Genomic DNA, 14,565 nt, shown 5'->3' on the forward strand with positions numbered 1-14,565 from the left:
AAGGACTAGGAAAGTACTCAAACTAGTAGGCTAACAAAGCTACATGTTTGTCTCCTGCCTCTCCGCTGAATCTCCAATTCTTTTAGGCAAAGTGCAACAGCTTTGAAAAAATTACAGAAACCCCCACTTTTTCCAGTTTTTCTTTAATTTATTAACAATTGCATTTTCTTGAGAGATGTGGGTTTGAATCTTGAAAGAAACTGAACATGGCTATTCTATACCCTGGGTGAGGGCTCTAACCACTGGCATGGTTTCCTCTTGAGAACAGAGTAGAATTTCTCACTACTGGAGACCATTCTGCTCTGTTCTTCATGTTCCTAAATTTTAAGAGTTTAGAGAGGGAAATTCCAAAGAAGTGGAACCAAAGTTCCTTTTCTCAGTTTCTGATTTCCACTGACAGATGGGGAAGACAAGTGTTATTAATCCAACAATCCTTGTATTGTTTAAGAATAAAGACTTTCACAGGTTGGCGAGTGTCGTAAAGATACTTAAGAGCTCACCTATACAGGAGCTTATAGGATGATCAAGGTGATTTAACTAACACTGTGAAATCACTGCACATAACTTGAGACACTCACAGCTGTATTTTAGGAATAAACCAATGCATGGCTGCCATTTAACTGTCCAAGGTAACATCGCTTTACACATGAACGGGAATGGGAAATTCTCTGCCTCTAACTTCAGAACTGTGTGCATTCTGTCTACCTCCAGCTATGTCACAGAAAAAAAAAATTAACGGGATTCTGCTAACAATGTGAAATAGCGTGCATGATTAAAAGCAGATTAATGTTTCTGTACAACTGGTAACACTACATATATACTGTTCTGTTACTCAGAATATAGTAATGCTCTATCTTTTTTTATAACAGGCTAACATTTACTGTAGACAAACAGAGTAAGGAACTCAGAAAAACAGCTCTATTTTTCCTTGTCTACACTTCTGAGCACCTGACTCATCAACTTGGATACTTTCACATGCAGTCCTCAAGAATAATATATGCAGCTAACTCACAAAACAGGGAGATACTATACAAACAGAAGATGGAACAGACTGGTTCTGCATCCCTATAGAAACAGATGTTTATATACATTTTACCTTATTAGTTTACTTGTCAGAAAATACACTTTATTGAAAAGTGATGATTGTTTTGCTTTTCATGGTGGCAAAAGCAAAAATTTCTTGAAATGTGCTGTACTTATTCACAAACTATACACAGTTCTCAGGTGCCTGTAAGTCAAGCTACTTTAAACTGAAGAAAAAACCCCATGGCAACAAAATTACCTTACAGTTGGTGCTGTAATGATTCCTATGAAGAGAATTCTCCCCCAGCTTAACGGGTGGCTTGCTTGGAACACAAAGATATGTTTCAAAAAGAATGTGTTCAACTCAGTCAGCTAGGAAAAAACATAAAGTTAGTTGATAGTGTTCAACTTACATAACTCTTAATGAGTTACTACAGAAAACATGCAAAGATTAATATGAAAACTGAAACATGGAAAGAAAGCTATTTATGCTCTCCTAGAGCCCTGCTGGTTAAATCGAGGATTTAAAGAGTCTAAGGTTCCTGCTCTAGGACAAGCTAGTAAAATAAAGAATTCTCCCCTATAACACCTCTATGAAGAAATTTGCTCTCTTTTCCAGAAACCCATTAAGGGACCAGACAGTAATTCACACTGCAGAGGTCTTCTGATAACTTTCATATCCTAAATCAGGTATGAATGACTGAGGCAAATTTGGTAGAGGAGTAGAAGAGATCACATAAAAAAAAATTATATCAACTTTCAGTTCTTTTAAAAACTAAATTCAGCAGGTTTTTTAAAAAAAAAAAAAAAAAAAGGTTTTAGTGAGGTCTGCTAGCATTCTAGCGCTTGCATGATGAAGCACCAAAGCAGTTGGGACATACTAGGGAGTCTTGTTGGATCCAGGCCAGAATTCTGAGTATCACTGATCCATCCAATAGTCAATGGGAAAGAAAAAATCCCAAACAAAACCAAACCAAAAAAACCCAACCCAAAACCCCACTGTCTAGCAGTTTTTAAAACTGTATCAATTGCAAAGAGTAATCTGATGGCCAGTACAGCAATCTGTAACATTTGTTTTTTTCAGCAGATTCTGTAATTACACTCCTGAACTATCACGTAACGCCCCGAACAATGCCCTGACCAATTCTGTATTATCAATTCATTTAACTCTGTATTTCAATGATGGACATACACTGCATTAGAGTATCTTCTAGCTGAACGCAGCCAATAAGTAACTGAGCTGATGGCAGCTTTGATTTCACAGAATTTATTTCTTACCTGCCAAATTATCATGAAAAGGTAGATTCCAGCCACTCTTTGAAATGAAGACTTAGGGTCAAACCAGCGGACATAGGTCCAGCTGGCTGGGGTGAACTGTAATACAGCTCTTTTGATTTTCCCTGTGGTCGTGTGAATGTCCCTAGAAAAGGAGAACGGCTGGAGTAAATACAAGGAATATCCAAGTTAAAAAAAAAGCAATAGCCACGCTACTGATGTTTCAGAACAAGCACACTTTTTCGCTGGACAGCAGAAATCTTCACAGACACAACTGTGTACCAGGCAAGGGTGGATTAAGAAATATAATTATTAAGCATTTCAGTCAGGGTACATTCTGCTACGAAAGCCCACTCTCCTCTATCCTCAGTGAGTAGCTAACTACAAAACATATCTATCATTCTCTCCTCAAAGGAAAGAAACAAGGATTGTGATTCTGCAACCCCCTTGGAAAATCTAGAGGGTATTTCTTCCCAGGCTATGCTGCCACTGCTCTTTTCCCAAAGACTCCTTGTTCTATAGCTCACTGACATCAATCCTTCAGGAATCTGTCAGATTCATTATTCGTTAATTGTATATGGGGCTGGCTCCACAGGTTTGAAAATACTGCACTACCAGCCCACACAACCCCTGCTGTTCTGATATTAGATGCACGCGAATCTTCTGGAGAGATGTGATATTGGATGCACGCAAATCTTCTGGAGAGATGTGATAGCACTGTTAAAAGCCAGAAGGCTTTTAAATTCCTTTTTGAAAGGGGATGTGAATGGAGGTTCATCTGACAGATGTGTTACTGGTTCTTGCTCTTGATAACATTAATTCAGATGAGTAACAGCATCCAAAGGACAGGGAATCTACGAAAAACTCAGAGATTTCTTTTCTGAAGGAAGACTAGCAGGGCTAGAAGTCAGTTTTCACCCTCTTATTTCCCTAGCCCTTCTGGACAAAAAAAGAAGATTCAGATTTGACATTTCTGATACTTGTGGTTTTTTAGGCTAGTGGGATCTTAGGTTAGGGGGTACCTTCTAATATTTAAGATCTGTGTTTATTCATTGAAAAAAGAAAACAAAAGGGCATAATCAAAAGCTTCTCATTCTATGCAGTTCCTCTTCACATTAAAGATCCAACAATATCTACTTGTGCATTTAAAAGAACATGAGGAAAAATTATTCCACAAGGACAGTAAAGACTAGTCCTGCCATAGATATTCTGCTGTTTTAACTTTCAGTGAACTCTCTAAAATCAGAGGGACCATCAACTCTATAATGCTTATTATTCCTCCTGAATTGAAATGCAGGAAAATTGAATTGAGACTAAAGGCTGGATGGTTCTCCGAGCAAGAGGAAAGAAAGCAATGCAGAAGTTCATGCAAGGGTATAAATTTGGAAGTCAAAATTTGGGCTCGTTTTCCATCTCTCAAGGCAACATCCTTTGTCAATTCATTGTATTTGATCCTGTTTCATCTATACCATTGGTAACATGCAGATAACCATGCTTGCCAGCAACTGGCAGGGAAGAAGGCAGGAAAGGGGCAAATAACAATGGAAGAAACCATACCTGGACAGCTAGGAACTGACACTTACTAGGCCACAAGTTGATGTCCTTTTACACAACCAAGGGTTCTTTATTTTGCAATTACTCCATTTATTTTAGAGGGTCAGCAACGGGGTAAGGCAATTCACAGCACAGGTACAATCAGCCTGATTCCTATTCTGCAATTACAACTAGTGCTGACAGATTGCCACACTAACGCCTCAGCAAGGTGAGCCTAAAACTAGTTTAAAAGCATTGCATAATGAGAAAACAATTACCATTTGTTTTGTTCACTGCCTTCTTCAAAGTTTTACTTGTACAAAATAAACTGAAAATGCAAAGCTTTATTACTTTATATTTTCATTTGGCATCAATGCTTGTAACTTAGATTACGAAGGAAAATTATATATATAAAATCATATCTACAAATATACGCTGTACAGTAGCATTACTATGAGATGGATTTTTAACATTTAAAATAAATCTACAGCATTGTTAGCACACGCATATTGCATGCTATTTCTATACCACACGCATTTTACATATGCAAAGAAGGTCTATCTCCCAAGGAAATGAATTCAATATTATAACATCAAACATAATGTTTATCAAGCTTTAATTTAGACCTACTTGAAGCTTGCCCAGTGATAGGTCCTCATCTCCAAGAAACGACAAACTACCATGCCCAACCAGATGCCACCCCCGTTACAAAGCAGGATGTCCAAAATGACTTGATCCCACCAGCATTCAGCAAAATTAGGCAGAAGGTGCATGAAGAAGAGCTACAGAATACAGCAAAAAGATTCTGGGTGAGGAACAGTACAGAACTGATATAAATTCACTTTTTAAGTACACATTAAAAAATGAGCCACAACCACTGAAATTTGATGGGCATCCTTCCATTAACTTCAGAAAGCCTTGGACAGAACCACACAAGACATCAGAGGTTTCCTTCTCACCATTCCCTGTTGGGGCTATGCTGTATATAACGATATTATGCAGCTCTTGGCCTCTCAAAGATGATACACAGAACATTCATAGAAATGCATGAAACAAGCAAAACTACTGCATTTCTTGGAGAAAAGAAGGTGGCTTGTGCTTTAAAAAAAATAAGTTGAAGAGAATCTTTGCTTTATTTTTGCTAAACAGTTTTAAGAAGTATGTTTTCTAAACAACAAGATGCAGTAAGTAGAACAGATGTATTTGTAACAACTGTAAATAGTAAAGCATGTTGGAGCTCAGGACTTCAGACTTGTTCTATTTCAAAACTCCTTCTTTCATTTACTATTTTTAGGAAGTTTAGTGACTAAAAATATTAAGAGTTCACCAGTACTTCAGGCACTTCAAGCTTTGCTGCTATATTTGATCCAGAATGACTCAAGAAGTTAAGAGGATATTCCACTCTCCCTTCCTGCTTGGTCTCTGCTAAGCACTAATGATGAAGGTACTTATATGATGAAGATACTGGAAAATAGGCCAGAAACAAACCAACATCAGACTGAAAAGCTGACACCATCTGGATATATCAAAACATATTCAGTGCCTTTAAGATATCCACTGGAATCTTAATTTCCATAACTGGAATTTCCACAAATCATTTACCTCTCAACCAATCTGCTCCTTTCTGAATACTCAACTTAACTGAAGACCACTATAAGGCATTCGTAAGGCAATTAAACATATTTACAGATACATTTGGTGACTTTACACTCTTGATAGAGTGAAAGCTAAGGCAAGATATAAGCATAATTTACTGAGAGCTAGAAGAGGACTCAGAGCTTCTCATTCTCCTTTAAGAGAAAATAATTGTATTCTCTATTCTACAAGAAAAAAAAAAAAAAAAAAATCACAGCAACCCCCAAAATAAACTGAAAAAGTTAGCAGTGGACTGGAAATCAAGACAGCCATGTGTTAAGCAGTCCCTCTGCAATACTCAAGAAGATGCTTAACAAAACACATAGCAAACTAAAGAATGTTCTTACCTCCACAAAAACAGTACAATTTTTGTCAGTTAATGTACATACACTGTGTCTGTGGAAGATTGGTATGATTTTGTAATACAGTATCTTTTGTTAACAGATGTATAAATAAAATATTGAAAAAATCAGATGTGGAAAAAGGAACAAGAATGATTTCTGTATACAGCAAGAATGAATACTGGTCTATTTATTGACAATGACAGTTCCTTTGAACAACTCTTGCAAAAGTCTATCAAAGTAACTTGTTCTTCTTTGACAAGGCTATGGGAATTTCAAACTGTAGAAAATAAAATTTTAATTTCTCTTCAGGACCCAAACTATACCATGTTCCTCATTATCCTGCTACAGTTTCCCTTTCATGTTTTAAATTAATTTAACCTGAAAGGGGCATTAGGCTATGAATCAAAATCTGCAATAATCCAGCCAAAGATACCAGAAATTACATATAAGGCAGCAAAACCCAGAGCATAGGTGTTAGCCAGACCATCTCTAAGGTGTTGGCTGTTTTCTCAGAATGAGAGACCGAGGTCTACCTGCATCCCAACTTTAATCTGATAGTATGGAGCATGAGCCAAGTGTCCCATTTCAGAATGGGGAGCCAGCTGAAATCCATTAATGCTAATAGGAGATGCACAGCTAAATCCCTATGTAACTGCCCCTGTAACTTCTGTAGGTTTCTAATGACTCTCCTGAATTAACTAATTCATTAAAAATCCATTTGAGTGGTGATAACCTCTCTATATGTTGAACCTTACCCAACACATTGTCCGTTCCAATAATCTGCCTTTCAACAACAGGGAATACTAGATACCCCATGTGGTTTCAAATTGAAGACGATGGTTGTGTGATGATCAGCTGAATGATAAGAGTGCGTGTGAAACAAATCCAAATTTATTCTTTTCCAGAGGGAAAAAAATGAGTACAATAACTAGCAAAGTTGTTTTTTGTGGACAGGTACTTGTGAAATCCCAATCTTAAGCAGTTTCAAAATAGCTTAGAAAACTGCATATCCTTCAATGCCACAGAACAAAAACATGTTTTGAAAAGGAACTCATGGCACTAGTATTTTAAAACCCAGAAGTTGACTTTTCGACAACTAAATCCTTATCTGTGTTTCTGAATTACAAATGCCTTGTCAGATGAGCCAAGCTTTCACAAGATGGCAAGCTCTACAGAAAACTACAATTTTAAAGACTAAATTCAGGTGTTGACATCTACATTTAACATTTTAAGTGTGACAGATTAGACTATGCTGCCCCAAAAGCTGATAGAAATTGGATTTTTTTTTTCTTTTTTTCTCTGAATTGTCCAATCAAAGAATATAATGAAATTAAACCCATTTTTATGGAAACACATCCTTGGATTTTAGGTGACACATACTCTACTAATCAAGCTCTAGGTTACATGCAGATGAAAATATTTAGAGTAGCAATTAATCAGCTTGAATTCTTAAAACAGATCTAACAATAAGGACCCACAGTCCAAGTAACAGGCAGTTGACTGAATCAAGTCAAGTATCTGTATTTTTTTTTATCCAAAATAGGATTTGAAAGTGCCAACAGTCAGATGACTTCAGCATGTGCTTGGGAGAACTGTGGTAAAGAAAACTAAGTCAGTGGCCCTCCAAACCATGGTGCAGGGGACTACACTGCATGTGAACTAGCTTAGATCCAGAACTAGTGAAAAAAAAAAAAGTCACATTTTTAAGTCAGTGAACATGAATAAACTAGGCTTGTAGGGTACAATTTAACAAAAGAAGGGCTCTGCACTCAGGCCTCACAACAGGAAATAACACACCAAAATGGTGTCTTGCCATTCCATACAGACTTCTCCTCATGGGTCCTCACACCCTCCTTGGGAATCCCTCAACTCCATTTCACTGTACAGTAACATGACTACACACAACGCATAATACTGTTGTATTTGGGGTAAGGGGATTGCAACAGTAGATCACAGATACTGCAAGGTGAAAAAGGAGAACAATTGCTCTGAATCAGGAAATATTAGTCAATGTCTGTAGTAGCATGCGTGTTGACTCCCGTAACAGCAGAAAACCAAATCATGGATGGCACCAACAGGCTGGCCTGGACTTCCTTCCTATTCAAGTAGTAGTAAGTCACTTACCTAAACCCCAGCTTGCTGTTGTCCACTAATGCAACTGCATCACTTGCTCAGCATCTGGTTTATAAGGCTTAAAATGTTAATCTACACTGAGAACTAGTGAGTCATCCTTCTAGTAACATTCACACTTCTCCTCAAGAACAATTCAAGTCTCATACATTTGTTTATAATTAAGATAAATGGGTGGCCTACCTCAGTGAGCTCCCAGGTGATGCTAATAGTCCAGCACAGCCCATAGCTGCGGATCAGCAAAGCCTTCATAGCCCAGCCCCAGAAATGCCCAAAAGCAAATATATCAAAGTGGCTGAGGATTCTCTCCCAGGTGATAACATGACAGTTCACAGCATACTCCTGTTAATGAAAAAAAAAAAAACAAACCCAACCCACCACAAAAACATCTCAATCAACAGGCAACTTCAGGAACACAAGAATGAAGAAACTTCTTTCTATCCAGTGCAACAAGACTGAAATTATAAGGATATTCAAATAAGAGTTATTCCGCTTTCTTGTCCTTCTAAACTCTGCATGAAAACTTTCAGTATTAAGACTCAGTGTCATCACAATACAGCCCTAATTTGAAGGGCGGTAGAATAGACTTTGGTGCCTGAAGGAGCATGTATTTCTTATGTGATAGAGGAACAGCAGGAGCAATAAAGTTAATAATAATGAAGTCAGCAAACAATACTCCATAAAATAGTTATTTGCTTTTCTTTGGGGTCTCAATTTGAAATAACCACCTTTTCCCATTTTCGTGCTGTCTGGTGTTCAGATGTGGCTCATCCTCACCAGTTTGTGATGCTACATTACTCATCCCCATGTTCATTTGAGTATCTTTTGTGTCTTGTTTTTCTCATGAAAGTAATTTCCCAGAACACATTCATATTGAGAAAGTTCGGTCACAGGGCCGAGCTAATTAAAAAAAAAAATCAAAGGGAACTTGCAACTGTTTTGTCATAGATGAGTGGCATATTAATTAATATTCTAATCATGAATAACAAAGGAAATGTGTTCTCTCATCATGTTGTACAGCAAGTGCTAGAAATCACTGCCCAACAAAAAAAAAAAATCTGTATGCCATCAGGAGGCTGCATCTGTGGGGTTCTGTCCCATCACTGGGCACAAACTGAACTATTCCCAACTGGAAACACACATTTAAAAAAACCTCTGCTCTCCAACCCTCCTAAAATATACATTGCCACCTGCAGGTGACAACACAGCACTGCTGTTGAATTAAGAAAGTATTCTCTTTCAGGCCAGAACTATTGCTAATCCTGCACAAACAAACCATGATCAAGTTGAAAAGGGGACGGCAGAGAAACATTTAAATCCTGGTCTCCAAAGAGAAGAATGCACAATTTCATACCAATACTTCTATCAGCAGGCAGTTGAGTCCCACTATGAAACAAACTGTAAGTAACCCCTACTGCTGGTGCTCCCTGAAGTAAAAGCCTGGTATTGCTTCTCACACATGCCAGTGCTGCTGGTCATTCAGAGAAAGGTGCACCACCTGTCCTAAGGATGGCAAAGCTGCAGCTTTAGTGCACATACCCAAAGAGATCTGAAACTGGCTCATTTGCATGAGAAGCACAGAATGCACAATGGAAGATGCAGGCTCTGAGCTACACCATGGTACCTGAAACTATGATGAGTGAACACAATGAGGTTACTCCAAAAGTAAGCGTTTTTTCAGGGCTCTTGCTTTTTTGCTTTTGTTTTTACTGGGGCTTTTTCCCCCTCTATCTCATCTTTCCAGCTGCAGCTCTGCCAATCATACAGTGAAATGCGTTGAACTTTCTTTTATACTCAAGCAACTTCGACAGGCCTGAACAAGAGAACCAAGCTGCAGCCTTCATTATAGTTGCACTTTAAAAATTTACTCCAACTTTAAGTGACAGTATCAGGATTGCAAACTAGTACAGAGTAAGTTTCCACTGACTGCTACAGTCAGGGAATCTGCTGTACTGTGGTTCTGTGCCAGCAGTAATACTAGTCCTCCCCTGACTTGAAGCTATTTCTAACTTAAATGACAGGAGAGCCAGGTGAATCTGACTTACCAACAGACTCCTCATCTCAGCTCCCTTTTGTTGCTCAGCAACATCACTAACCCCCATGCTCATGCTCCATTTAGCAATGTGTCCTCCCACCACCCTAACAGCAGGCTGCCCACGCCTCCCTACCACCACAGCCTCCTGCAGAACAGAAAGTCACAGCCCCGCTCTGGATGCTGGAGTTGCAAAACATGTACTGCTGATCAGCTGAGGTGGAACACCTGAAGCATCCAGCGTTTTCCAGGTAAGGAGCCTGTATGCAGCCCTCACTGTCAATCAGCTAATGTAAGCTTACTGCTCTGTAAAGATTTCCAGTCCCTCTTATGTGCTACAGGGCAGAAGTTTGCAGTCACTGCTGATTAGGTGCTGTGCAGTAGTTTGCATATGCAGTAAATTGCTATTTGCCAGAGACAACCAGTGCATTTCCTTACTCTTGAGGCATGAGTCCGATAACAGCACTTACTATACAACAGGTGACCATGGTGAGCAAATGCGCAAACCCAGGCGCGAGGGAGCACGCTGGCCAGGAGGTGGGCAGTAATCTGATTCAACAGTGAAGAGGACAAGACTGGCAACTCTTGCTTCTCCATGCAGTAACCCTCTTCTGTTTGGTACTCAACTGCTCACATTCTCTTCTGCCTGCCTCCCAACACACCTCACGTACTTCTCCCAGACTTCCTTTTACTATCTCAACTCCCTGCGCTCGTGTCCTCACCTGAAGGGGAATATTGTCTGTATTCGAAACTCTTTGCAAGCTGCTCAACAGGCAGAACAAGAAGCTTGGCTTTCCATGCCACTCTAGATCATGGTGTACGGAAGTAATTTCCCAGTGGTAACTGCACCAGCACTTAGCTGGGTGACTGGAAGGCAGCAGAGCCCTGTAGTTGCTGTACCTGGATTTCCATACACTCAGTAGCATGCCAGTCATGTACTAAGCTCAGAGCAGTAAGGCAAGACCAAAGTTCTTTGATTGCAGAACTGTGACATCAAAAAAACCCAACCTGATCCCAAGGACACACACCATACAGGCCTCATTTAGATACTACCTTGCTATGTCTATTTTCAGTGTCCAGGCTCACATCTATTATTTAAAAGAATCCAAAGCCACTCCACTGTAAACGTATCTTACACTGCTGACTGCACACTCATTTGAACATCTGCATTAGAAAGAATACATACAAGACTTTTTCACAACAATTGATTTCAAAGTAAAGAAACAGCAGTTGACACAAAAGGTTTGTTGACACTCAAAATACAGGCACAAACTTGCACTGCTCATGTCAGCAAATTCAGATTTCTCCCTTGCCACTCATGTAAAACATATCTAAAGTAGCCAAAATGTCCAAAAAAGTGCCATGGATACATACCATAATATCTGCTTCCCTTGTGGCGTATCGAAGATTAGGATCCAGCCAGTACATCACTGCTTTTACCTGCTCAAAGTTAAGGAAGAGCACGAACACCAGGAACAGAAAATAGAGCACACTGAGACCTGCAAAAAGACTCAGCTTTAGAACCATGTTCACTCACAAAACTCCTTGGGACACAGAGTCCAAAAAGCTGCTTTCAAACTGGTGCTCTATACATGCCCAGTTTACACAAATGAGTTTTCTATATACAGTGGCTACATGCAAAAAAGCTTAAGAGACCCAAGCCAGATAGTAATCTCTGAGCACTCAGCGCTTCGTATCACCTCCTGCTTCGATATAATATATGCTCAACTGCATGAATACAGTAAAAGTAAAAATCAGTCTGCAGTACAAGTAGCACAAGACTGTGATCAGGAAGCTCTTTAGTAAGAGATACATTAAGACTCCAGGATTGGATTAGCTTTGCCCTTTTGCTTTAAGTATTCTCGGTCTCACTAGTGTAGGCCCCTAAACGTACATGCAGATTTCAACAAAGATCCCACCTGGCAATTCTGAACTATGCTGGTAAAAAAGAGTAGTTATAAACTAATGCATGTTTGAGTTACTTTTGTGAGCTGGAAAATTTGCTGTTTGAAGCTTATAAAGATGATTATGATTTGCTTTCACACTATTATAAATTATGAAACACTATTGCATTTGGGACTACTGTGTCTCTCGTCCCAATGTCTGAATTTTTATTTTTTTTTTAATTAGAATTTGTAAGAAGTTAAAGAGTCCTAGGTGTAGATCTGCGGGTAGATGAAGCTGCTGTTGGGAGCACATCTTTATATTATTCACAAGTTCACAGATATCTAAGACCACATTTGGAAGAGGCATAGAAACACCAACACCACTTCCATAGTCTAGCACTCAAACTTAGTTGTGTCCTGCAGCAATGTCATGAAAGGCAGAAAGATTAATGTGAATAAACTTAGTATCTGCCATCCAAAATAAACTATAGCAATTCTAAAAAGCTATTTTTAAACTATAACAAGAACTCAGGTGTTATTAATCCCCAGTGTATGCTAAAGGACAACTTCCATTCAAGTACAAACACGTGAACAGACAGTATATATACTGTCCTCTGCAGTACACCCTAAAAACACATCAGGTAAACAGATGCCAAACTACTACAAGAAGTACAGCCTGCAGGCAAGGGTGCATCCTGAGATATTGAGGACACACTACTCCTACCTTTCATCTACTGAATAAGTCCGAGACTTCAAGCGTGGCTAAATAAGCCATGCCAGAACAAACAGCATTATGCAGGGAAAAATGTTGCTCTTGATTTTGCAAGCAGCCTTTTCCCAAAAGTACAGGGGATCAAGCTCCAACAGTATCAACACTAAGAATGACCTTTTAATGTACATTTGCTGAAACCTGAAATGAGCAGCAGGACCTGTGTTTCCCTAACTTCACAGGAGCAGAATTCTTTGAGTACTATCTAATCAGCAGTATCCTCTCAATGTCAACAGATGAGTAATCAGCTACTTTGGGAGGCTACTTATTTTTAGCTATATAAAGATGGCGGGAGAGAGAAACATACAGTCCCCTTAAAAAGAAACAGAGCAACTTTTAAATCAAATGTGCCTAATTCTCTGCAAATATGCTTAAAGTCTAGGATATGATCTGTGTACTCCAAATTATTTCAAAATAAAATTCCTTATGTTTTGCCATGTAATTCAGGTGTTTAAGGAGCAGGATTTCACTCGGTAATTCCGTAGTTAATACAATTATTTTCCAAACTATGAATGCAACTAATATTTACAGGTATTTCTGCCGGAATTGTAAGCTAGGAATATTAATATATACATGTTAAGAATATTAATAAATGTATGTTAAGCTAGACCATGATACAATTTAATAAAGTAATAGCATATTTTGCCAATAAAGAAAGGAAGCACTACATTTAATTAGAAGTCAGATAGTATATGCAGTAACTATAAAAAACCACAAACTTTTTTGGGGTGGGAAGAGATGGCAGTAGGAAGGGTGTGGGGGAAGGAGATTAGGAAGCACAAACACAAACCATAAACCAGAGAGCATCACAAGGAATGATCCCTTTCTGGTGATCTAATTTACACCATCCTGACACAAAGTAACTACAATGACATTCCCAAACCTAATTAAGAACAGATTATAAACAACTGCTCAGAAGTGGGAGGGAAGTGACATTCACACAAGTTTGATGCACAATTATGTATCATGACAATTCCATTCATCTGAAAGTTAAAATGGCTGGTCCTGCAGAAGCACCAAGAAAGTCAGAAAGACAACTTAAACTTACCAAAAACCATTCTCCATATTGCAGGGTGGGGACGTGTAAAGGGTCCTGCGGACAACAAACAAAAAACCTACTAAAAGACATGTCAATAAGAACCACATAATCTATTTTTGAGTATACCTCATATAAACACAGATCAGTTCTCCATCAAACTATGTACTATACCTAAATGCTGGGACTCTATATTAAAAAAGACATGGTAACAACAGATTTCAGAGAGAAAAGGAGACTGCCAATTAGTAGTGTGTAGACAAAATTTTCAATTATTTTTATGTAGTTGTTTCCAGAACAGCAATACACTGTTTGCTCAGCAGATACCACATCTCAGGTGTCACCAGAGGATCTCTTGATCTGTTTTCTAGACCACAGCTCACACATGGCTTGCTCTCAATTAAGTCAAATACAAATTTCTATGTGTTAGCAAAGAAACATGGTGCTTAGCCTCCAGATGACCATGAAATGTTAGCAAACAGGCCTCCTAAAACTTCCAAACTGAGTACCATATATCTAACAGGAAGCAAGATACCTATGCTCTTTACCAGTGTCAATATTATTTACTTTAGAGCCAGTGATTAAACTGACTTTATTAGATTAAAAATCTCTCAATTAATGTGAAAAGCAGAGAAGGTAAGTCTAGTGAAACTGGAAAACCTCTAAGCATGAATCATACTTTTCAGTAGCAAGAAGTGGCTGAACAAATATTTTCAGCACACACTGCGGACTGCTCTTTCACCACTGTACACATAAAGCTCATTTTTCTCTGGCATTCAATTTTTCAGGAAGTACTTTGTGAAAAATATGGATTAATAACTGCTAAAACATGAGAAAAATACATCCCAACTCTGAACTACAAAGCCGCCCTGAGCATAATCACTGTTTTTTCCTGAACACTG

The 14,565-nt window shown here is 38.7% G+C and overlaps 1 protein-coding gene across 3 annotated transcripts in view; it reads right to left on the bottom strand.

Moving 5' to 3' along the window:
- Window positions 1–14,565, bottom strand: part of PTDSS1 (phosphatidylserine synthase 1) — a 32,204-nt gene that overhangs the window by 11,211 nt on the left and 6,428 nt on the right. For all 3 annotated transcript variants that reach the window (XM_074815373.1, XM_074815366.1, XM_074815356.1), the window contains exons 3-8: window positions 13,676–13,720; window positions 11,347–11,471; window positions 8,124–8,282; window positions 4,462–4,613; window positions 2,302–2,443; window positions 1,283–1,395 (exon numbers count right to left, since the gene is read on the bottom strand). In XM_074815373.1, the coding sequence (XP_074671474.1) occupies window positions 1,283–1,395; window positions 2,302–2,443; window positions 4,462–4,613; window positions 8,124–8,282; window positions 11,347–11,471; window positions 13,676–13,720 (736 nt within the window). The remainder of the gene's footprint in view (window positions 1–1,282; window positions 1,396–2,301; window positions 2,444–4,461; window positions 4,614–8,123; window positions 8,283–11,346; window positions 11,472–13,675; window positions 13,721–14,565) is intronic.

The sequence above is a fragment of the Strix aluco genome, chromosome 1 (genome assembly GCF_031877795.1).
Source record: "Strix aluco isolate bStrAlu1 chromosome 1, bStrAlu1.hap1, whole genome shotgun sequence".
Classification (NCBI taxonomy): domain Eukaryota; kingdom Metazoa; phylum Chordata; class Aves; order Strigiformes; family Strigidae; genus Strix; species Strix aluco.